This window comes from Balaenoptera acutorostrata, chromosome 13, assembly GCF_949987535.1.
Source record: "Balaenoptera acutorostrata chromosome 13, mBalAcu1.1, whole genome shotgun sequence".
Taxonomy (NCBI): Eukaryota; Metazoa; Chordata; class Mammalia; order Artiodactyla; family Balaenopteridae; genus Balaenoptera; species Balaenoptera acutorostrata.
Window position 1 is genome coordinate 2702390 of NC_080076.1, and position 25225 is coordinate 2727614.

A 25225-nucleotide genomic window follows, 5' to 3' on the forward strand; every position below is an offset into this window, starting at 1 on the left:
ATAGACCCTGTTTCCCAGAGCTTTTGTGAAGCTGCAGGAACGGTGCAGGTGGGCGCTGGGCGCAGCAGGACGGGCTGAGGTCTGAGCGTGCGTACCCGGAGGAGCGTGTGTATCTGCAGGAGCGTGTGTACCTGGAGGAGCATGTGTATCTGTAGGAGTGTGTGTACCTGGAGGAGCGTGTGTATCTGTAGGAGCGTGTGTACGTGGAGGAGCGCATGTACCCGGAGGAGCGCGCGTACCCGGAGGAGCGTGCATACCCGGAGGAGCGCGCGTACCCGTAGGAGCGCGCGTACCCGTAGGAGCGCGCGTACCTGTAGGAGCGTGTGTATCTGTAGGAGCGTGCGTACCTGGAGGAGCGTGTGTATCTGTAGGAGCATGCGTACCTGTAGGAGCGTGCGTACCTGTAGGAGTGCACGTACCCGGAAGAGCGTGCATACCTGTAGGAGCGCCGGCTCTGCTCCTCGCTGTCCTCCAGGAACGGGGGACGTGGCGCCTGCAGCTCCAGCTCCTGCTGGGATGACTCCTGAATCAAACGACTTGCCTAAAACGTAGCAGAAGCACAGAGTGGACTGCTTGAACATCTATGAATGAATACAAACACCTAACAACTAAGGATAAGAACACTCATAAATGTGGATTTAAAAGGGAGAAACCTCAATTAGGTCGTTGCAATCAATTGGGCCAAATTAATAACAAAAATCATCTATACCAATTTTATTGAAGAAATACTTATTTTATTTTCCATTAACTTGCTTTAATACGAAGTTTAACCAAGCATGAAACTGATCTTTCCATATTTTTTATGTATATTAAGAGACTACTCTTTCATCTGCTCTACTCTTACTGAGAGTGAACAAAACGGCCTGCTTTCTTAAAATACTAAGTCCCCTCGCTTGTCACAAAATCACGGGGGGAGAAAGCATGTTCCCAGCCCAGGAGCAGCAGGCCTGGGGACAGCAGCCCCTTAACCCGACACTTTCTGGCCACAGGTGGTGCAGCCCAGGGACTGGGCAAAGATCTGCAGGAAACACCCATGTTCAGCGGACAGAGCGCAGGCTGACCTTCAGGACGTGGGGGACAGGCGCAGGAGGGGCCAGAACAGTGGAGAACCTGTCTGCGTGCATGCGTTTCCCCTGGTTTCCGGGACCCGCCCCGAAAAGCCACGAGTGAGCGGGTGTGCAGTCTTGCTCAGAGGGCCGAGTGAGGGCAAGCCACAGAGAGGCATGCCCCCCACCACCCAGATTCAGCACCTACCGTCAATTACGCAGCTTCGAGCTGGGGAAACATGCTCTGAAAATTTCACTGGAGGGTCCAGGTCCTCCACTTGGCAAAAGTTACCCACAGGGGCTTTTAAAGAGAGAAAACAAGGACTTCCTGGTGGCGCAGTGGTTAAAAATTCTGCCTGCCAACGCAGGGGACACGGGTTCGAGCCCTGGTCCAGGAGGATCGCACATGCCGCGGAGCAACTAAGCCCCGTGCGCCACAACTACTGAGCCTGCGCCCTAGAGCCCGCGAGCCACAACTACTGAAGCCCGCGCACCTAGAGCCCATGCTCCGCAACAAGAGAAGCCACCGCAATGAGAAGCCCGTGCACCTCAACCAAGAGTAGCCCCCTCTCGCCGCAACCAGAGAAAGGCCACACGCAGCAACGAGGACCCAACGCAGCCCAAAAAAATTTTTAAAGTAAATATTAAAAAAAAGAGAGAAAGAAAACAATTGATTTGCCAATCATTTTCACCACTACAGAAAGATTTCCAAAAATGGCAAAATCAATACCAAAACAAAAACTTAAATGCCTCAAACTTGAATAAGAGATGAAAATTTTAAATGATGCATTTAAATATGTATCTTTAGTATGTCAGCCTTCATTATATTTTCATTCTAACACGTTTCTTTTAAGATTCCACAAATTAAAATGCTTAGGTTTTCTCGCTAAAGCAATGTGATATCCTTCAGATGTTACTGAAGTCAGTTACACTCTCCTGACTTTCCTGACTTTTAACCAAAAAGGTAAAGCCACATCATGGGAATGGAATCTTAAAACGAAAATGTTTTAAGGGAACAGAAGCCCTATCTGATAAACATTGAGGTTTTCACAGGTGATGCAGCAATCTTAAAGTTGCAACAAGTTAACATGCCCTCTTAAGTAAGCAAATTTTAAATAATTACAGTGAAGAATAAGATAGAATCTGCTCAATGATGAGACTTCTGCAATACTCACTACATTAATGGTATCAGAGCTAGGAACCGGAAGTAAGTTCTGCTGATGGAAGCTCGTGGACAGGGCTTGAGACTCCAGTGTGCTAGAATCTTGTAACTGTTGGACGGGTGGAAACTGAGTCTGTTGATTGTATGCATCAGTCACTGTAAAACCTGAAATAAATTAGAAGACATGAGTTCTACAAAAAATACTAAAGTTGCACACACACACAAAACCAAAAAAGGTTGGTTTTACAAATAAAGGTATTTAAAGGAACATGTCTACTTTCTGAACGGGAATCAGGATTATTAGTTTTTATCAGCAGGCTCTAAAGTGACCTGCTCACAGGCAAGAGGCTAGCTCAGCTCCCATCCTTGCAGGGCAGGCTGACACACCAGCCACAAATAAGTCCCAATTTCTACTCAATTACCTTTCCTTGGCTAGAAACCAGGCGTAGAATGGTCATTAAAGTCCCTTTCTGGAAAATCTGAACAGACTACAAAATAGCGTGTGCGTGCATGTGTACACACACACACACGCTACCCACGCAAGAGGTTATCTGGTTCGATAACTGGTCATAAATTTGAGAAGAGCACTAAAACAAACACTCAAGGTTGCTGTGAGGTTAAACCCAACCAGGCGCAGCTCACTGGAGAGCCGCGGGGAAGCCCGCCACTGACCCTGTGACAGGCCCGCTGGCTCGAAGGGCTGCGGCGGGGGGGCCTGCTGCTCGTACTGGCCCACGTGCCCCTCCAGGGTGCGCTGCGGGACCACAAGCCTGTCTGAAGACAAGAAGCACAGACGAGGGCGGGAGATTCGTAAACCCGGAAGCCGCTCCACATCTACCAACCTGTCCAAAAGGATGCTTCGGTGAGTTTCCAAAAAGCAGCCTCCTTGTTTGGAAAAGACAGTAGGAAGACAATTCATACAGAGGGTACAAACTTACATACGTTGGGTTAAAAAGTACAAAACCCTGCTCACAGACCAAATACTTCTTGGGACGCCCATAAAGCAAACAGCAAGCTGACCGGCCAACCATCTGTCAGGCCCGCAGGAGGCCGGAAGCCTGAGCCGACTCTGTCACTGAGCTCACCGTCCCCCCGGTGAGCCGGCGTCTTTCTGCAGCGAGGCCTCCCCGCAGGAGGCAGCGCGCTGGCCGAGGGGCCTCAGCTCCCGCAGCCAGCAGCACCCAGCCCACGGCCTCACGCTGGCAAGTCCGGGAGCCGCGCACCAGGACACGCGTGATCACGCAGATGGGCGCTCAGTGAAAACCAAAGACTCTCTCGCGGTAGGCTCAGGGGTGAAAGTGGGTGACAAGCAGCGCGTATCGAAAGGTCCCGTTTCTACCATTCTAAAGGCACCGCAGACTCTCTCACGCTCAGACACACGGCACAAACTGCGCTTTAAAAGGTCAGAGACGAGAGGGCCAGCGGGGACTGGAGTACGAAGGGCTGCAAAACTCCTGAGAGTTAAAAGCCCTGAACCGCTCACCTTCATCTGCTTCCAAAGGCTGACCCGCCATCTGCTGGCCGAGCCCCGCCTCCACGCCGGCGGGCGGCCCCAGGTCCAGCACGGCCCCGGGGTTGTCGGCCACGGCCTCAGCGGTCGGCTGCAGCGCGGCGTTCTCAATCTCCACCTGCACCTGGGTGGGCACGTGCATGCCCTGCTGGTCCACGGCGCCGTCATCTATCGGGCAGGCCTGCTGGTGCTGCCGGAGCTGCTGGGCAAGCTCAAATCTTCAAAAAATGGACAACAGTCCGCAGCGTCAGCTGCTGTCAAACACCACGGGCACGCGAGGTGCGATTTATTCAGTGACAGTTTTCATTTTAAACTGTTTCACTTTGAAGTCGTGGCAGCAATCCAGTTGAGAGTTAAACACTACAAATAATCTGAAAGAAAACCCACGTGCCCTTATCGCTAAGCGCTTTCACAGACTATAGGGGCCTGAAGGCAACAAGGATTTTTCAAAGTCTGAACAATACAAAAGATGCCACGTATCAAAGCTCAACTCTCCCAATTCAAATTCTGCGATGAGCTGAGGTGTTCAAAACAAGAAGTGCACGAGATGAGGCAGCGCCCTGACAGGCTGCCTTCAGCGCTACACACACGCGCGGGAGAGACGGGGCCCTCCTGCAGCCTGCCAGGCCGTGCGCAGCTCACTGGCCAGTGGGCCACAGGCTGCAGGACCTGGACCATGAGGCATGTGGCCGCGATGGTTTTCTGCAAGATCATTAGTCCTGTTAATATTACTTTCACGTGTACAAAACATACCCGGCATAGTTTCATCAAGGCCAACAATTTCTCTTTCAAAGAGAAAAATGAACAATGAATTCAGTGAATGAATCAAAAAAACTGGGGAAAAAACAAACAAAAAACCCCAGGTCAAACAATGATCTGATTAACAGGCTGTGCAGTATCTCAGCCATGAAGGGGCTACTCCAGTCAGACTCACACAAGCTCTACCCGACGCTGGATGCCAGAATCACGTGAATCTGCCGATTCAGGATTCCATTCTGAGCTCCAAAAGCCTTTCCTCTTCATCTTCTGATATCAAAAACCGTCACTTCTCAACCACTTTTACGGAGGAGGGGGGTAACGAAAATGTGCTGAAAAGCAGCAGAGGAAAGAACACGCGCTGTCACACCGCCGCCACAGGGTGACTGCACAGTGGTGTCACGGGCCCACGGGCTCCCCTCCGCCAGCCCGAAGGAGAGGAAGCATGCCCGCTGTCGTGACTGGTGGAGCCTGCTCTTCTGTTCGTCTGCCTGGGTGTCTTCACAACTCTTACGACAGAGACTGTTTATTTTTAATGTAAGTGTGTGTGGCATCTTAGGAACTTCCAAGACTCCAAACAAAGGGATCAAACGACTGGAGCTGCTGCCTGCTTGCAGGCAGGTTCAAAGTACACGCCATCTGCAAGATAAACCCCCAACTCTGCAATGACACACCTACCCGTCCTTACGCTGCCACCTGAAAGTCACGCACACTCTCCCCTGGCGTAAGCGTGGCTCGCGTCCCTCAGCGGAACCCTGGACAAGCAGTGGCCAAGGCAACACCCCACTGACAGAGATGACCTGGCTGAAAGCAGCTGACCCTCTTCCCAGAAATCACACCACTGGCCTCTGAGCCTGTGAGCTCTACTCCCAACACTACCACAAAAGTACACCGTGAAAGCCAGGCGCCTTGCAGAGAGAGGCACTATTCACCATGCTCTGGGCAAGCCGTGACCACGCCCCACTTCTCTTAGCAGGGCACCGCTCTTAGGCGATCCTGCTACGGGGAGCAGGAGCACGCACTCTGAGCGTCTCCGCCCCCATGAATTCCCCAGTTCCTGAACGCGTGTGAAACATAGAACTTCCTCCATAAAATGCAGCCAAGTATAACTGGATATATGATTGGCAAGAGTCCCCCAACTGACACCACCAATCTCATATTCCCTAGATGGTCTCAAGAAGCACTTAAACTCCTCGGCTACACAATCAACTGTGCCAAAATCGAGGACAGTCAATTCTGTCAAGTGTGCTTTGGCATCCAGAGGGATAAAACCAAAACACTCTTTCTCAGAGTTCCCTTATTCTAACAGTTGGGAGTTTTGTTTGGTAGGTAATACCTGGACACAGACATCCGGGTTAAAATACGGCTCAAAGGTAAACATTCTAGGGCAGAAGGCTAATATTCTTTCCTGGTAAGCCTGGTAACTCTTGTTTTCAAAGTCTCCTAGGAGGTGGTCGTGGTCACCTTGTCCAGGCTTTCCATTACAATACAGAATTCTGTGGCTTCACAGAAGCACCACTGAATAAGCTCCAGACACAGTCAGAAATGTGTCTCTGTAAGGGCTCTTTGGGTCACCTCCACTTACAGATGAGGCAGCCCTCTAAGCAAGCAAAAATCTAAGTGAGCTTTAGTGATGGATTTATGTGTTAGCTAAAACATATTTTCTTTCTGTCAACAACCTACAATAATTACCATTCAGATAACACTAATGATATGCCTGGAGATCACAGAGTTGACCAAGATTTTCTTTTCTGAAATCTTCATTACCTCATTATAGTAGACACTGTCTATCTAGCATTTTATCTACTACTGATTATCAGTTTTAAGAGAGTTTAGAAAGCATTTAGGCCAACACTGACTACTTCAACACTACATTAAAAATACAAATGATGTGCTTTAGTCTATAGCTCTCAATAGGTCATTAAACACTGATACAGAAGTTTCTTTAGCTCATACACCTCCCGCTAGAAGTAATAATAAAGGAAACAAAGACAACTATTTCTTCAAAATGCTCCCCACCATCATCTGGGAATTATAAGGATTGTTAAAAAGTGACCATCAGAATTATACCTACCTATGGGTTTTCATGTGCTTTTTGCAATTTAGTGAGGTCTTAAATGTTTTCTGGCAATAGGGACACATATAGGGACGAAGGTCGTTATGGATGCCCATATGTCGCCGTAAGCTACCACCAGTAGTGAAAGCTCCATTACATATCAGACACTTGAAAGATTTAAGTCCAGTGTGCGTTCGGACGTGTGCTTTGAGCACTCCTGCAGAAACAAAGCCTCTTCCACACTGAGAACATTTAAAAGGCTTTTCACCTGTATGTGATCTAAAAAGAATAAAAATGGTAATGAATAAGCGTCTTACGCTTTCACACTGCTTCCTAATTTAGCACGCACTCTAGTAATTCTCTCCCTTGGCCACCCCTTTGCTGAGCTCAGCAGCAGAGACTCAGCTCTCACGTCCCCACAACGGGACCTGAGACTCAGCGCTCAGGTGACTCATCTGAAGTCCTGGGGCTCGCATACAACCGACACAAAACCAGACCCCACATCCTCTTCTACGTTCTGTCCTCTTCTCATGACCCCTCACTGTCTCTCGTGATCAGGTTTCTGTCAATACTTCCTTTTCACTGTTGCTAGCACCTGATGAATACAGCCGAAAAACTGTGAAAGAGCATAATCCTAATGAAACAAACCACATACTTCTCTGACATGTCCCAGAGATTGCAAATACTGAAATATAATAGGAGAGTAAATAAAATTCAGTGGCGGTTTGTGGGTAAAACATTTTGGTCAAGACACTGAAGAATGAAAATATCAATTACCAGTAAATATTCTGGGGTCAAAAGTGACATTTTAAATAACAAAAGCTAACACTACCATTCTTAGTATTTCCACAAGTCACCAGATCACTAAATCACTGTAACTATAAATTTCCATCTCTGAATCTACGTTACCTTACCTGATGTGTTGTTTAAGATGGCAAGATTTTTTATAGGCACGATGACAGTAAAAACACTTGTATGGTCTATCTGCTTCATTTACAAAATTATTATTAAAATAACTTTGAAAAAGCTGGTTTCTTGGAATGGGCTGGATAAGACCTACAAACCAAAAGAAAATCAGGAATAATTCACTGTCAATGCTACTAATAAATGTCAAACGGCATCTGCTTTACCCAGAAGATAAAAAATCCTGAGGAGCTAGATTCCAATGTTGCGACTAATTGCTATTTTAATTTGTGTTAGGAACTCGCTATTTAAAGAACACCTATCAGGAAACACTTAATAGAGTTAATATAAGATAGATACTCTTTTCGACATAAGGAACATTTATACTGTCACAATTACTTCTGTTTGTTCTAGAGCCAATTTTTCATGGATTTCTACATTTAACTTTCTATATGAGCATCTGTTGGCATGCAATTTATACAACTACATCAACATTTAGGTTAATCAGAGTTTTTAAGTCCCTTATTTGTTCAGTATGAAGACTGTACCCTAGGTACTATAACAAATTCAAGACAGAAATGATTCCAACATGATCTTTTGTTCTAAGAAAGTCAGGGTTTTCATATAAATTTTATTAAAAGAAAATCTGTAAACAGCAAAATTACAACCTTAAATATTTCAGGTTTTACATACTTTCAATGAATAAAGAATGCCCTTACGTTGACCGTGTAATAAGTATGTCTTGATCAAGCAACTGAATTATTTATGAAGTTCAGGACAAACATACATTTGAACCCTCTGAGTTACTTAACGTTTACCTGGAACAACAAGAGGAAGGCGTACACTGTCAGTTCTACCTGGGCTGTTCCTCCTCTCTCCCCGACAACGCAGCTATCAGCCAGGACTCTGGCCTGGCCACGCTCCCTGCTCCCTCGGCTGTGCCACTCACCTCCCTGCGACGATTACCAACAGGCACCTCCGCGCACGCTGCCGTCCAGACTGTCCCTAACAGTGCGGCTCACGGCTCAACCCTGTCCCCTAAAACCTGCTTGTTCCTCCCAACTCTCCTAGTTGTACGTAAGGAACCCCAGCCTCCTAGTCATGCGGGGGCCAGGGATTTCAGACTCTTGGAGCCGCTCGTTACGTTTGCCAGTTGCCAGTCCTGGAGATCCCACTTCTCCAGTGTTCTTAAACTTGTTTCCTCGTTTCTATTTCCACTGCCACCATTCTCGAACAACGGGGGGAAAGACGGCAAAGCTGGAGAGGATTTGACATAGAAATAGAAATTGCTTCACTCACACGTGAGACGTAACTGAACGGACCCGCACTTCCCGATGCTGCATGAGAAGCTCATTTACTTTTCAAAGAGAATTCAGAACCTCCCTTGTGGGACTTCCCTGGTGGTCCAGTGGTTAAGACTCTGCCCTCCCAAGGCAGGGGGCACAGGTTCGATCCTGGTTGGGAAGCTAAGATCCCACATGTTATGTGACACGGCCAAAAAATTAAAAAATTTAAAAAAATAACAGAACCTCCCTTATGATGTGTGTACAATCCACAGGGCACACACTCGATGAGCTGCCAAACCTTCTCCCATTTCACGAGGATTCAGGACTGGGGAGCTGCGTGGGGACCACGCAAAGACCTTCCCTCCGGGCGCTCCAGCATCGCTCTACCCTTCACGGCATCGCCCTGCTTTTTCCCAACAACTCCTCTCTCGCACTCAAGAAGAGAAAACTTCAGTCCTTCAGTCCACCCCACCACCTTCCCCAGGACACACGTGCTAAGTCTGCTGCAGACAGGCTGACACGCCTGGTGCTCAGAGGCAAGATGGCCATACAAGGGCTGATTCCCAAACCCAGACGCACGTTCACTCTTCTGCGTGGCTCTGTGTCAGACACGCACCTAGACCAGCCTCCTGAACGTTCTGCTCTGCCTTCTCGTATCACCAACAGAAGAAGGTCCCTGCCACAGTGAGCTGGGACCCTAACGGCAATCTGCTCAACCGCCTCCCGTGGTCTGCCACCGAGAACGGGGCCACTGCGACCACCCGGCTCGGCCTCCTGGCACAGGTCCCCACCTCCCTCCACACCCACCGCCAGCTCCTACCCAAGCAGCTTCGTGATGTGATCCTTAACGAGCCTCACTTTCCCACCTCCACGCTGACTCATTTCTGTCCCAGCACTTGTTGCTGCTGGTTCTCTTTCCTCTTTCCCCACTCCCTGGGCTAGAGCTTCTGGAGCCTGAGGCCTGCCCCATGGTCACGGATGTAGCCCTGAGCCAAAGAGCACTGGCCAAGTAGGACACGTGGATACGATCGAATATATTAATGATCCTGTTCTCAGTGTTTACAAAATCAGAGAAAGAAGGGAAGGAAAGAAGCACGCACAAATTCCAACCAAGATCGTTGATTCACGGTCTGACGGTCAACCTTTATTGGACATCTACTTTCAGGGAATCATGTTAGATTCTATGAAGAGAACAGAAAACTCAAGTGAGTATTTTCCAAACTGGCAGCCAAAAAGGGTGGCACCTCTGGTCACTGCGAAGCTTGTGAAACTGTGAACCTCAAATGCTCTGCAAGGAAGGTCCACAGGCAACACATAACAGCAACTGTTAGGCACAGTTCCCCGGTATCTTATGCAAACAGGTTCAGTAACTATTAGCATAAAGTACCACTTAATTAAAACTGTAAGCTCCAAGTAATATCTGATAAGCCATTTTCTTGTTCATTGCTGAACTTAACGGAATGAGTGATTTCTAAGAAAAACACCAATAAAAAAATTTAAAACTCTCCTCCCACAATTAAAATGAACTGTACAAATATACAAACGTGAGAAATTAATTTTATAGACTTCATCAGACAAGATATACATTAAAAAGCAACACAGGAAAGTGAAATAATTTTAAGCAATTAGTTATATAAATTATTTCTATAAATTGTATAAATTCGTGAAAGTAGGTAAAGTAAATGAAATTCACAAGGTAATTTTTTAAAAGTAAAAAGCCCTCCTATAGTTGTCTTGTATCTGTTTCATAGGGAAAAAAATAAGATATTCACAAATAAGAAAACAAAAGTATTGCTTTTGCCATTTCCCACATCAAAAAAAAAAAAAAAAAAGCCATATTGGGTGCTGGGGGCATGGCTGTGCAGGGGTTCACTGCCTCCCAGTCAGACCTGAGGGCAGTTAGCAAAGCGGGGTTCCAGGTGAGCACCTCCCTAGCCTGCAGTGCAGACACAAAGCTTGTCACACGGCAGAGCCGGGCTGCACCCCTAAGGCTCCAGGCTGCACCCGATTTAGCACCTTCAGAGAGCTCCCCACCCGTCTGCCACAACAGGCCCTGACTTCCAGCCTGCACTGAAGCAGCCTGACGCCAGAATCTACCGGGAGACTTCAGACTGGCTGTCCGTGCCAGGCCTTGAAGCTGTGAGCCCTGTAAGGCCCACAGACGTCCCTCCTCTCCAAGTCACCCCCATTCTGGTGCAGGGTCCCCCCTCCAGCCCCACTGTTCTTCCAGCTCTTTCTCCTGTGGCTTCTGGAACCTACGTTCCACAGCAAACAAGTTCTCCATCATAAACAGGTCCCATAAACAGAACATTTAGTTACTCCTTTCTTTTCCGAAACAGTGGGTCTGTGGTCGAACGGCTTGCCTTGAAGCTCTGGCTCCTCAGGACCATTCTGAATCTGAGGAGCTCTAGCCTCCTGTCCCGGCCCATCTCTGTCCCCCAGTCTGTCTTCGCTTCCTCCCCAGTCCCACCTGCCCTCCACGAACCGAATCCCTTTATCCAATCCCTTGCCAATATGCACTTGTGCAAGTCCTCTGGCCCTTTCTCAAATAATTCACAAGATCATAAAAAGAAAAACAAAAGAACGTGCCCAGTAACACCCCTCAGAGACAACCATAATGAACGGTTTAGTATCCACTCTAACAAAAGAGTCTGTAATGTGAAAACATAAGTGGGATCAACCATACACACTGTTCTGGAACTATCTGTTCCTACTTCATACATATACTTAACTCTCCAAGTCATTACATATGACATCATTCCCATCGCCCTTTGGATGCCGGCAAGGAACTCCACTGTACCAGTGTACCCAGTTCCCTTAATGCACTTCTGGCGGACATTCTGCCTGTTTCTAACTGTACACTACTGCAGGGCTGCAATAAACAATCTAGCACATACAGCTGTTACCTTAGTGTCTCCCCACTAGACACAGAATTACAGCCTCTGGGCAGCATCCAGGCATATTTATTTTTAAACAGAACCCCAGATGATTCTGAGATCTTTGGGGGTGAGGGTAGGGGTCCCACCTTGAGCTCCTCAGAAAGTGAAATAACAGGCTTCATTTTTCCAATGCTTTATTTTTCAAGTCTAATAATTTTACAAAGTTCTGTTAAAAAGCTAGGCTAATTATAAGGTCGTAATCTTTGAAGAAAAAAATTAAAGGTGAATTAAACATACATAAAACCCCTAAGGTCTTGGCCTCATTATGTCATTTCTACTAGACCATCAGTCCCTTTATATATATATATGTGTGTGTGTGTATTTTATTTTAAGGAAACTACTAATCTTAAAGAAAGGCATGGATAAATTTCAGCTAATATGCCTCAAAAACAAACTAGAGATGTCCTTAAAACTTCCTAAAATTCCTTCTATACTAACAGAAGAAAAAGCTTTATCTTGTTATGGTGCTTGGGGAAAATACAACTTAGTCTTACAAGAGCTACCATAAACCACAAAAGAACAAAATGATGACAAACATAACACATATTATATATCACACATAACATATAAAATAAATTTGGTATACTAGGTTAGACAAATATGTGAAAGAAAAAGCAAGATAAATGCACTAATATCAATATGATTAAAACATGAATATAAACTTGGAAGATCAATCATTACAGCGCTGAGGTTTAAAATAATAGATAACCAGGGACTTCCCTGGTGGCACAGTGGTCAAGGCTCTGCGCTCCCTAGGCAGGGGGCCCGGGGTTCAATCCCTGGTCAGGGAACTAGATCCTGCATGCCGCAACTAAGAGTTTGCATGCTGCAACTAAGGAGCTGGCGAGCTGCAACTAAGGAGCCCATGAGCCACAGCTAAGGAGCCTGCCTGCTGCAACTAAGACCCGGTGCAACCAAATAAGTAAGTAAATAATTAACTAATTAATTAATTAATTAAAAACAAAACAAAAGCCCACTTTTAATTTAAAATAAATAAATTAAAAAAATAATAGATAACCAAAGCCTGGCTCACTTCGAAGAAAATATTTTCCAAACATCTATGCTCCGCAAAAATGGTGGCAGCATACACCATTACACACACTCACACATATGCACAGTCATATATAGAAAACACAGTGATTTCTTTTTTAAAAACATAGATATGTCATATACACATATGATTTGAAAATCCAGAAGCAGCTACAGATCAAAATATTACGATCACCCTGACTCCAATACTTCCCCAGTCTGCACAGTTTTATTTAAACTTAGTTCTTGAATTTAGAAGAGAAAGCATTTAGAGTACAGTATACCGCATGTCTAGTGAAAACAGCCGCAAGTGCAACGAACTACTACACGGTATCTGTGTTCAGTAAAGACTAGTGGTGCTCGATGCCAAGATCCAGTGGCCACCTGGGCCCCTGGCGGCTCCTCCACACTCCTGCGCCGGGGGCGCAAGGCTGACGGGTGTGGGAGGAAGTGAACTTTACTGACCACACCCTGACCCAGACGTCTGAGGACCCAGGTTCTAGTTCTACCATGAGCTCTAGTTGTAGAACCTAAAAGCAATGTTAGAACCCTCTCTAGGGCCCACTTTTTACATGTGTAAAAATGAAGAGTGAGGAATGTAGGCAAGTTTGGGAAAGACTATTTTTAAGTTCCCACGCAGCTCTGGAAGTTTTTAGAATTGCACAACTATATGGGACTATTCCATCCAACAATGCTCCCTTAATACGCAGAGATTAAGTTACTTGCTGTAGTATTTTCTGATGCATTCTAATACTTTCCTAAGTGACAGTAATTAGTGTAAAAGGTACTGAGCTTCACGTAACCAGACTGGACTGGAACATCTCATCTCCCAGTTAAGTCAAATAATTGTAACCAATCTATGCTAAACCCTCTCTGGCATGTTTTTATCAAGATCTGTCCCCCAAACATAATTACAGTCACATTTTTTCTACATAGCCCCCAAGGAGCTCAGATTCTGAGAGAAGAGACAGACACAAATACAAATAACGACGAAGTGTAAAATAAATATTTAAATATTTTACATTTTACAATGTGAAGCCAGCTCTATGAATCACTTCCCCCATGTGTCCCACTCAGCCTAGAACAAAGGAGAATTCTGCTTCCACTAATTTAGTCTAAGATACAGGTGTCTGTGAAGCTAAAAGCACAATGTTCTCCATTTTAACCTCGGAAAAAGTCTGGAGAATCAGGGCTCCAGTTCAACTCAACTAAGGATTTGTAAACTTAAGGGCAAGAAACCCACAGGCGTGTAACCTGAGTCATGGCAACCTGAAAAAACTGGTAATTTGAGGGTTACCCTCAAGCATGAAGGATAATTCTAGGGCTGCTAAGTAAGTTTTTAGTCTGTCCTAACTTTTAGAGATTTTTTTGCATTTCAAGAATAACACAAATCACTGAGAACCTAGAGACATTAAGTGAAATTGGTCTGTTGTTTTGTTTTGTGAGCTGCCACAACTGCACAAGGACATCAGAGTGTTCTAACCTACCATGGGAGTTCCGATCAGTGTCTATACCCTAAACAATTAAACACCCTAAGAATCACAGCTCCTAGGAAGCTTAGCAGAAATCATGCGTAAAATCACTGCAGGCTGGTATTTGGGGAGTATGCTCTTGAACTTGTTGTCTTTGGGGGTTTTCCCGTTTCTTCTAGAGTTAAGTCTGATAAGTACATTATTCTAGAAAAAATCCATTTCATCTAAATTTGCAAGTGTATGAGCAAAAAGTTGTAGAGTATCTGCAAACAATTTTTATCTCATCTGTATCTATGCTTACAGCTTGACTCTCATTCCTAATATTACAGATATTTTCTCAGTCTTTAGTTTACTAGAGATGTGTCAAGCTATCTATTTTACTGTTAACTTTTTAAAAATTGTAAAATTATGTTCACTAGAATTTTGTCTTCTATCTTAAATTATTATACTTATTACTTTTTGCTACTTGCTTTTTTATTTTTCTATCTTTTTGAGTTATATATTTTATTTATTTTCATTCTTATTTTTTAGTAAGAAATACTTCTTAAAAGCTGTTATCAGTCTTTTCTGGTAATAGCTTTGGTCCATCCAACTGTTTATAAAAATGTTCCCATTTCTAGGACGTAATTGCAGTTTTGAGTCTTACCTTTCCATATAATGAAACTTTAGATAGCTATTTTCTATTAATTTATGTTTTCATTGAACTGTAATCAAAGACTGTATTCTTCACAGTACCTATTTTTGAAAATCTGAAATTTCTCTATACCCTCGAATGTGATCAACTTCTATTTCATGCATATTTAAAGAGTGTGTACTTTGGAGTACAAGGCTTTAAAGCCATTCAATCACCCTTTTTATATGTGTGCTTCAAACCCTCCTCAGTCTCGCTGTGTTTACACCAATCTAACTGAGGGTCTCTCACTATGGTTCAGAATTTGAATATTTCTCCTTTCTTCTGTGTTTGGTTTATATATTTTGATGCTACGCTCCTAGATACATAAAAGGTCGTGACTACTGATCACTTTATTAGGGGACTCTAGCTGATATTAGTCTACAGTATCTCTCTTTTTTACCATTTAAGCTTTATTTACATTAAATTATGTTTTGTTTGATATTAATTTCATTCACAGACTAGATTATCTCGCCTAAGACGATGAAATACAGGAGAACTGCATAAAGATGTAAATTCTTGCACAGAACTTAATGAGTTTCCTTTAATCTTATTTTAGGACCTACAAAAATCATTTTTCTGAAGATTCTCATAAACAGTGTTTTCTTTTTAGTTAGCTAACAAAATCATAATTTACCTTGATCATAACAACACCAAGCCTAAAAAGAACTTGGAAGCTGGCAGATTTACCTTTTAAGCCAAAGGTTAAAGCAGCCCAGATAATGATCTGTTACACAGCACGCGGGGCTTCCAACATGTAAGTGACATAGCATACTGGGTGCCCCACTCAGGACACCCGCCCACCCCACAGGTCCACTGAGGTACAGTCTTCCTCGGTGAGGACTCACATATGAACATCTTCACTTACACAGCACCTCCCTCCTGCCGAGAACATAATCTGAGCAGCAGCTGAGCCAGGACTAGGATCTTAATCTAACTGTGAAACTTGCTGGCCCATAAAGCAAAACAATGCTTAACAACAACTCCACTAGCACCACCCGCACAACTATCTCACTAGGCAAATCGCCATGTTCACACGCCCTTTGCGAGGACCAAGGGCGGACAACCTTACCTACGTCCGTTATGAGGATCGGCTCCTGCAAGGGGATATCGGGGACCGGAGCGCTCGCCTTGCCGACACGGACCTTTGCAGGTTTACGCTGGTGTCTCATCTTTCTTAACTCCGTGTGTTTAAAGTGAGAAGCAATGTGAGTCTTCCTGTGGCCTGAGGTTCGAAATTTCTTGTCACAGTGGGGACAAGCAAAAGGTCTGACTCCTGATAAAAAACAAAATAGACTGTAAAAGTATTCCAAAGAAATACATCTCAGTTAACGCCAACATAAAATTCTAGTATTTTAATACTGATCTGAATTCTCAATTTGTTGTTTCATGCCATATGTTTATAACTTCATGGACATTATAAATTAACATATAAACATGTTTATATGTTTATAACTTCATGGACATTATAAATTAACAGTTATTTTCCCTTGCTTGCATACAGTGCACATTACAGATGTTAAGGCAGGTAATAAGAGCATTTTAAGTAAAAAAAAAGAGCATTTACTATTTTCAGGAGAAAGCCTAAAATTGTAAAACCGATGTTCAAACAACTAGTAGTCCTTAAGACACTAACGTGAGTAAGGCTGCTCTCCTCTCTGAAATCATCCTGTCTGTAACTGGAGTAACGACGGGGCCCCAGGCTTGCTGCTGGGATTCTATACACTTGTGTTTGAATAGCACTTAGCAGTGCCCAGCATTTGGTAAATGAGCAGTAAATGGTGGCTGTTTGATTGTAAATAATAATGTCACTGCTGCTGCTGCTGACAGTAATAACATCCTCTTAACAATCCTCTGCTATGACTTCCCTTTTCTGAAGGAAACTTCCTTTTCTTACAATTTTACTGGCAAATGAAAATGCAGATTCCAAAGAAAGGCATATATCAAAATAGTCTCATTTCAGCTTTTTGAAATACTCATCCACAGGCTCAGCTCAGCCCAGGAACCTCAAAGGGTTAGGAGAAGTTCCTGCTAATGGGTGCAGGGTTTCTTTTGGGGGTGATAAAAGTGTTCGAAAATTAGATAGTGGCATGGGTTGCACAATTCTGAACTGCACACTTTGAAAGAGTGAATTTTATGATTTGTGAATTATATCTCAATAAAACTGCTATAAACAGAACTGGAGCCTGAATATGAAAGTTCTTGTGCCTTAATACTGATGACAAAATATCTGAAAGGTACAGTGGGTATTGATATTAAGGTCTCAGCACAGACACTCCCAGCCTGAAGTGTGCCAGCTAAAGCCCAGAGGCCCCACGGGGGCGATGCTGGCCTCCTCCTCGGGAAGGCCCTCCCGGGCTGCATCTGAATCCCGTCACCCACGGCGGTCTCCCTCCTCACTCCCTGCACTCCTGCCCTCACTCGTAAGTGGTACAGTTTAACGCTCCCTCTTTAGGCCATCGGCGCCGTGAGGACCAAGGTCACGTGGACTTTGTTCAACAGCGTGTACCGTGTGCCCAGTCCACAGAAGGTCACTGTCACGCTCGTTAAAATAAAGAGCAACGAGTGCTCCACAGGCTCAGCCGTGACCGCAGACCCCGCTGTGAACCACCTGCGGCGGGAGGTCCCCCCGTACCTGTGTGCAGGCGAATGTGCACCTTGAGGCTTCCCGAGGTGGAGAAGCTCTTCATGCAGCAGTGGCACTTGAACGCCTTGATGCCCGTGTGCGTTTTGACGTGGGCCGTCAGCGTGCTCTTCACGGCGAAGGCCCGGAAGCACTGTGGGCACTTGAAGGGCTTCTCGTGGGTGTGGATGCGTATGTGGCGCACCAGGTCGCTGGGCTTGCGGAACTCCTTGGTGCAGCAGGGACACACGTGCCACCGCACACCGTTCTCCTCGCGGATCGACCCTGGGGGAAGATTGCAACAAGAACGGTCCAGCTTGGCCTCGAAACCGCATTGCACCAAATATTAATGTCCTTCTAGGCTTCAATTTAGACAGCACACCATACCTATAAAAAGCTATAGACCTTCTGCCACAGCAGAGGCTATATGATCAACTGTGGAAAAAGCTGAAATCTCCGTAACTGAAATGACTGATGACTATGATTGAATCTTGCAGAAAATCCTAACAGTCCCATATGAACACAAATCATAGCCTAAGAGAGACAAGAACGCTAACTAGACAGGTACTATGATATAAATCAAGAATTAGCAGGGCAGACTTAGTCTGCTATAAGTGTAAGTAACAGTAGATGTGATCAAATGACTCCAAAATTAACTCAAAGAACATGAAAAGAAGGAATGAAGTTACAATAAGTATTGTCTGAGCTGATCTGTTATCACTAATAAAAAAATGCAAATAAAAATAATGAGGAAATGGTAAATTCTTATGCTATAGAAAGGAACTGATAAATAGTTAAAACAAAGAAATAGCATATTTGATCATGAATGAGTTCATGATTTATGATCAAATACAGAAGATTCTTTTGCAACGCTAAATATTGCGTTTGGCCAAAAAGTGCCTTTGGTTTTTAAGTAAAAATAAAAGATGCACTTTTCATTTTCACCAAGAACTTTATTGAACAACGTATTCACCCTTTTGTTCCACTACCTTCTGCCATTTTTCAGGCAACTTCATAATTCCATCTTCCTAAAACTTTTTATCTTTTTGAGCAAAGAACTGTTGTAGGTGCCTTTTACAATCTTCCAGGGAATTGAAATTTTTTCCATTACAAGAATTTTGTAAAGATCAAAATAAATGGAAACCTGAAGGTGCAACGTCTGGTGAATATGGCGGATGAATCAGAACTTCCCAGCCAAGCTGTGACAGTTTTTGCCTGGTCATCAAAGGAACATGCGGTCTTGCGTTACCCTGACGCAAGACTATGCGTTCTCCGTTGACTAGTTCTGGATGCTTTTTGTCGAGTGCTCATTTCAGTTGGTCTAAATGGGAGCAGTACTTGTTGGAATTGTTTGGTTTTCCGGAAGGAGCTCGTAATAGAGGACTCCCTTCCAATCCCATCATATACACAACATCACCTTCTTTGGATGAAGACCGCCCTTTGGTGTGGTTGGTGGTGGTTCATTTCCCTTGCCCCACGATCTCTTCCGTTCCACATTATTGTACAGTATCCACTTTTCATCGCCCGTCACAATTTGTTTTAAAAACGGAACGTTTTCTCTTCATTACATTTAAGTAGAGAATCGCATGCGGAAATATGGTCAAGGTTTTTTTCACTTAACTCATATAGAACCCAAACATCAAAGCGATTAACATAACCAAGCTAGTGCAAATGATTTTCAGCACTTGATTTGGATATCTGGAGTATGTCGGCTGTCTCCCGCGTGGTATAACATTGACTGCTCTCAATTAATGCCTCGATTTGATCGCTATCGACTTCAACTGTCTACCCGACAGTGTAGCATCGTCCAGCGAGAAATCTCCAGCACGAAACTTCACAGACCACTTTTGACATGTTCCATCAGTCACAGCACCTTCTCCATACACTGCACAAATCTTTTCTTGCGTTTCGGTTGCGTCTTTACCTTTCTTGAAATAATAAAGCGTAGTATGCTGAAAATGTTGCTTTTTTTCCTTCTCTTCAATATTAAAATGGCTACACAAAAATTCACCAGTTTTGGTTAAGTCTTTTTTTAAATGCACGCTGATACGACAGCTGTCACATACAATCTAACAAAATTGTTTCGAATGAAGTTAAAGACAACTAAGTGCTACTAGAGCCATCGTATGGAAAAAACCAAATGAAACTTTTGGCCATCCCAATACTGTTATTCAACCTTGATCCAGGTTTGAAGCTATTCCTCTCAGAAGAAAAATCGCAAGTGGAATTTATGGAAATGTAATTAGTAAAATAATATGTAAATTGGCAAATTCCTAGTTTGGCAGAATCAGCTTTTTAAACTTCAATTAGATGTATTCACCAGAAATTAAACAGACACCTAAAATAAGGTAAGGAATCCACTTGAAATCAAAGAGATTTGGGCCATGCTGATGAAATTCATCAGAAAATTTTCACTCTTTATTTAACTGTGTCGTTACATAGTTTTATTAGGGAAAAGAAAAGCTCTTGTTTCCTTCTCTTTGTTATCAGTAAATACAAGGAATTTTCCTTATGTGCCAGTGAATCCATAAGGAGAGAAAATGTATTTTCCTGAATATAACACTCTTTATAGGACTAATTAACATAGAGAAAGAGGTTAGGTAAAAGAATGAAAAGTAATATTTTTCTAAAAACAAGAACAAAGAGAGGAACATACACACACCACAGTGGGTGGGGGGAAAAGAGTAGAAAACAAAGGAAATGGTTTTTAAAGTGAGAGAAAGATATTTATTTTAGGTGATATTGCTTATACTAAGGAAGTCTAAAACTTAAGATTGCTTAAAACTAATAGGTAAAAATTAATTTAGAAAAAGTGCAATAATTACCTAAAGGTCTTATCATGACAAATCAGAAAAACAACGTACAAAAAGGTAAGACAGAACCATAATATCTATCAGCTAAAATTTGGAAATCATCTCCCCAAATCAGATTTTTTTTTCAAACAAAAATGAAAATATGTCTTTAATTACATAAGATGACATAAAACTGTCACCAGGTTCTAATTATTTCTGGGAATGAACTGGAAGAGAGATACAAACGGGCAGTTGAAGCGGAAGCTTCAACCTGAAGCTGTCTCTAAATCTGGCCTGCATATATTTTGTTTGGCCCAGGGAGTGTTAGAAAAAGAAAACTGAATCCAGATTTCTGCCCCTCTGACAAACTGAATGATCTGGAAAACCAGTTCTGCATTCCCACATGGCAATCTTTCCTGGTGCTGGGCAACAGCTTTTCTCTTCAAATACATTAATAAATTTTAAAAGAAAAAACATGCATAATCATCTTCAAGACGAAAAGGCATTTACTAAAATTCAACGTCTAGTTTTAAGTTTTAAAAAACTGCCTAAAAACAGGAGGAGGTGAATAAAACATATCAATACAACATTTGACTTGACAGGAAAATACTAAAAGCAATCCTATTAAGGTGAGGAAAATGTCCACTATCACACTGCCATTAATTTATCATGTTTGAGCGATACTAGCCAATGTAACTAGATAAGATAAAGAAATACACAGTAATAACTATAAAGGAAAAGGTAAAATCATTGTTTACAAGTGATATGATTATACACCTAAAAAACTAAAACTCAGAAAGAGGCCCATATTTTAGTAAGTGAAAATCAACATCCTTCATACCTACCAACAAAATCCAGAAGAAGATTTTAAAATACTACTAAAATATGGGAAAAAAAAGAAAAGATCTGAGTAAATGGAAATGCATACCCTATTCTTTTTTCTTAAGTTATTCTTTTTACTGAATGAAAGATTCTTTAAGTTCTATAGTGCTTTACAATTTTCAAAAGTTTCACACACATGATTTCATGTAATACCCTATTAACCCTATTCTTTGGTATAAAGACAAAAATTTATAAAGGCATCAATTCTCTCTGATTAAATCACTCATATACAAATACCAATAGGAATTCTTTTAGAACTAGTTTTGGAAGTTTAGCAGTCGCTTTTAAAGTACATATGAAAAAACAAATATGTGAAAACAGTAAAAAATACACTTTAAAGAAAAGTGTAGTGAGAGAGGACTAGGCATCCTAGTTACAAAACACACGATAAAGCTAAAACCACTTGGTATCACAACACATGAATAAAAAGACAGATTACTGGAATAAAGTCCAGAAAAGACCCATACAGGTTTGAGAGTATAATATATGATAAAAGCAGCATTGCTTTCCAGCGGGGAATATGTGACTTATTCAATAAATGGTGTCTAGGCAGCTGGGTGCCCATCTGGAAACAAAAAATAAAACTGAGTCAAAGATTTGGTTTAAAATATGAGAGTAAACAGATAGTAACTGGACATATCATGGTGATCGTTTTGTAATGATGTATAAAAAAACGGAAGTATAAGTGTTAGATAAAAGAGGCACTTTTTCCATAATGTCAGTGTTGAATTCTAAGTATTACACGAGTCCAAAAGTCATAAAACACTGACAAATTTGGCTACATAAAAACAAAACATTTCTCCCCCTTCTGCTATAAAAAAGAAAATACCTCTCCCTTTTAACTCAAAAGCCAAACAAATTAGAAAAGAATACGTGCCGTAGATACAGCTCACAAAACACTACTAGGTAAAGAGAAAACGAATGCAGCAGAACATTTAGCACTTGGAGGATCTAGGTGAAGGCAAAAGGCAATTCTCTGTATTCACTGTTCCCACAACATTTCTGGTAAGCCTGCAATTATTTCAACATCAGTACTTTAAAACAATCTTTACAGAACTTACCCTCTGGGAGCTCTGACACTTCCAGAAATGCACCCTACAGATATACACGTATCCACGACAGCATTATTGGTACTGGCAAACACCTAAATATTATTTACCCATAAAAGTGAATACTATTCAGGCATCTTGTAAAACAAGCTATCAGGTGGAAAAAAGTGAACCACAAAATAATATGTACAGTATGCCATACATCCTGCTAAAAAACAATAATATATAATGTATAATAATATGCCTAAGCTCGTTTAAAAGACACAGAAGACCCCAGTGACGGCAGCTGCCTGAGGGAGGGGCGCATGGAGGACCAAGATGAGCAGGGAGGGGACTCCCCGCTTTCCACTGTACCCCATCATGTACCTTTTGAATTGTGGGGCATGAGCAAGTTTCACCTGCTTTTAAAATAACTTAAAAACATACGTATTCATTACGCACTTGGTATGTGTCAGGCGCTATTCAGTTCTCTTCCATTTATTCTATCCCTTTTATCTACCCCTTTTACAGATGAGGAAGCTGACATTTTAAAGGTTAACTGACTTTATTACAGCTTCATAATGATTTATACGTCACAAGTTTTATGATAAATATAAAAGCATCTGCTAAACGTTTAACCGATACACAAAATACCTCTTAAAATAACAAAGCAAATTCTACTAAAAATATTCACTCTCACAAAACTGAATAAATCAAATAGTGATAGCTATAGATGGCAGAGTTCAATTTGGAAATGTAATTAAGGTTAATTTTAAGCTGTTAAGAAAATGTTATGACTTACGAGACAAGAATAGTTTGCTCAGGGTCTTCTTAGGGTATCAGATGGTATCAACTACCCCTGAAGAGGTATTTTCAGAAACAATCATTACATTAAACGTATACTGGTCCCTATAAAGTTTTAATCAAGGGGAATATCTTTATATAGAAACATGTCCCCATAATAATTTTCTCATCACAATATCAGAGAGATGGTTAAAACAAAAAAAGCTGGCTCCAACCTGTAGTAAGGATCACATTTAATCTAAAATTTACTAGAACTACATAAACTTGCTAAGTGCTCTAAGTACTTCATTTATTCAAGTATTTCAAAAATTAATTTGCATAATCTTTACAAACTCGATGAACACACCACTCCACATTAAAACAACGTACAATAAGGTTAGCTGCAGTTCCATTTTGGAATCTCCATCTCATACTGCTCAGTGCGAACGAGAAAGCTGTCTCTAACACCTAAAGATAAGGGACGGCCCAGGACGAAGTCTCCCTCCCTCGGTACTCTCAGGAAGCCAGGTCTGGCCTCTCACCTGAAGACGGGCACGCTGCCTGCAGTCACACCAGAGCACGTTCATCGGCTCAGCGTGGCGACTAGCAGTTAACTCGTACGGAACGTTGTGCAAGGACTATGGGTTTCCATCAGTTTATCAGGGGCACGTAAAGGAGACGTTCAAGAATGCACAGCTAACGTGTAACCTACAAGGCTATCACATAGCTATTAAAAATATGTGGCAATGGCCCTTTATTTCCTTCTTGCCTCTCTAGAGCCCAGGAAAACCCAGACAATAAACTGCTTAGATTCCATCGTCCTATTTTTCACTTGGGGAGGAGGGGCCAGATCAAAAGAAAAAGGAGAGTAGGGCCGCAATGTTCTGTGGGTTGAGAAACGAGGATCTCACAATCGTACGTTAACAATGAGAAAATACATTTTCAGAAAGAAGTGTTAACCGAGATGACAGGGTTACTCCACGCTCTCCAGAAAGAAAGCACTTGCTCCCAAGACATCTCAGAGGGGCAGAGTAGTTATATTCACTGAGAAACTATTTTCAAAGGAATGCTTTTCCCAAAAGGCAGGAACCGATTTTCTTCAAGAAAGATGCAGTAATGCCTGCTCCCGTGCGATGAGCCATACTGAGCGCCGTGGGGTGTTCGGAAATGAAGGGAACGTATTCTAGCTGTCCTCAAGTGACATGAGGGACCGCGGGGGTCCTAAACATTCTAGTCTGTAGGACTGAGACGAGGGAGACTTGTGCTCCTACGAGGAGGCGGCATGATCTGGCCTCAAATGACCACCCGGAGTCTGCACAGAGAACAGGAGAGGAGGGTGAGGAAGAAGACATTCATGATGCAGAAAAGCCTGGGGAAACCCGTGCCATTCAGAAGACGTGAGAATGTTGAGAGAACGGCAGGAATCCAAGTTTACCATAACAGAAGCTTGCATCCAGGTGACCCGGGAGGGAAGACCGAAATGCACGCTGGGGCACGCTGAGGAGGGCTTGTGGGCCGAGAAACGGAGCAGGTGCCGGAGCAAGTGTGGCAGGAAAGGGCCGAGGGTTTCGAGCAGAGGGGCTTTAGAAGCATGAGGCGGCGGCACTGGGGGATGAAGGGGCAGAGACTGGCAGGAAGGGCTGGAGGGGACAAGGGGCCTGACAGCGGCGGGACGAGTCAGGAGGGGCCCTAAACACAGGGACGTCGGTAAGTTTAACGAAGTTTACGATAAACAAATGCTATTAGGTAGACGCTACCAGAGCCCTCAACAAACATACCACCTTCAGAAGGAAAAAGGAGGGCGTGTTCCTTAAAAAGCAGCAATAGGCCACCCAAAGTGTCTAAACCTTAAAGCATACTAAAATTACCAGGTAGAAACGGTGATTTCTTCTTTACAATCTTTTTTTCTTTTTTATCCGACTTCTCTGTGGTCTCCTGTTCTTCTTCTCGCTCTGCGGCCGCAGGGTCAGCTGGCTCCCTTGAAACGCTGGGAGCGTCTGGAGTCTGGCCCTGAGCAGCCGCGGCCTTGGCGTGGCTGGGGTCGCTGGGATGCGCTGCAACTGGAATTGAAGACAGCCCACTGTTTTCTAAGGCTTGCTGAGACAGAACAGAACTAGGAGGTTAGGAGGCACGATGCCCACACCTGCCCGCCAAAGTCAATTACAAAGACGCGACCAAGCTTGACCTACGGAACTCTGACTCCACCCCACTGGGCGTAAGAGCTACATCGCCAAGCAGTCATCTCTGAGCGAAACGCCCAGCCCTTGGAGGCTGAAACATCCCTCCTG

The 25225-nt window shown here is 43.4% G+C and overlaps 1 protein-coding gene across 16 annotated transcripts in view; it reads right to left on the minus strand.

Annotated features, from left to right (window-relative positions):
- Positions 1-25225, minus strand: part of ZNF236 (zinc finger protein 236) — a 98971-nt gene that overhangs the window by 35935 nt on the left and 37811 nt on the right. For 15 of the 16 annotated variants that reach the window (XR_009004990.1, XR_009004989.1, XM_057526174.1 and 12 more), the window contains 9 exons: positions 24806-25034; positions 17465-17737; positions 15902-16105; positions 7445-7586; positions 6549-6809; positions 3692-3936; positions 2881-2982; positions 2222-2373; positions 438-541 (listed from right to left, as the gene is read on the minus strand). Coding sequence is in view for 14 of the 16 variants with exons in the window: in XM_057526174.1 (XP_057382157.1) it covers positions 438-541; positions 2222-2373; positions 2881-2982; positions 3692-3936; positions 6549-6809; positions 7445-7586; positions 15902-16105; positions 17465-17737; positions 24806-25034 (1712 nt within the window). In the remaining 2 variants the exon portion in view is untranslated. The remainder of the gene's footprint in view (positions 1-437; positions 542-2221; positions 2374-2880; positions 2983-3691; positions 3937-6548; positions 6810-7444; positions 7587-15901; positions 16106-17464; positions 17738-24805; positions 25035-25225) is intronic. The other variant, XM_057526168.1, reaches the window with a different exon arrangement.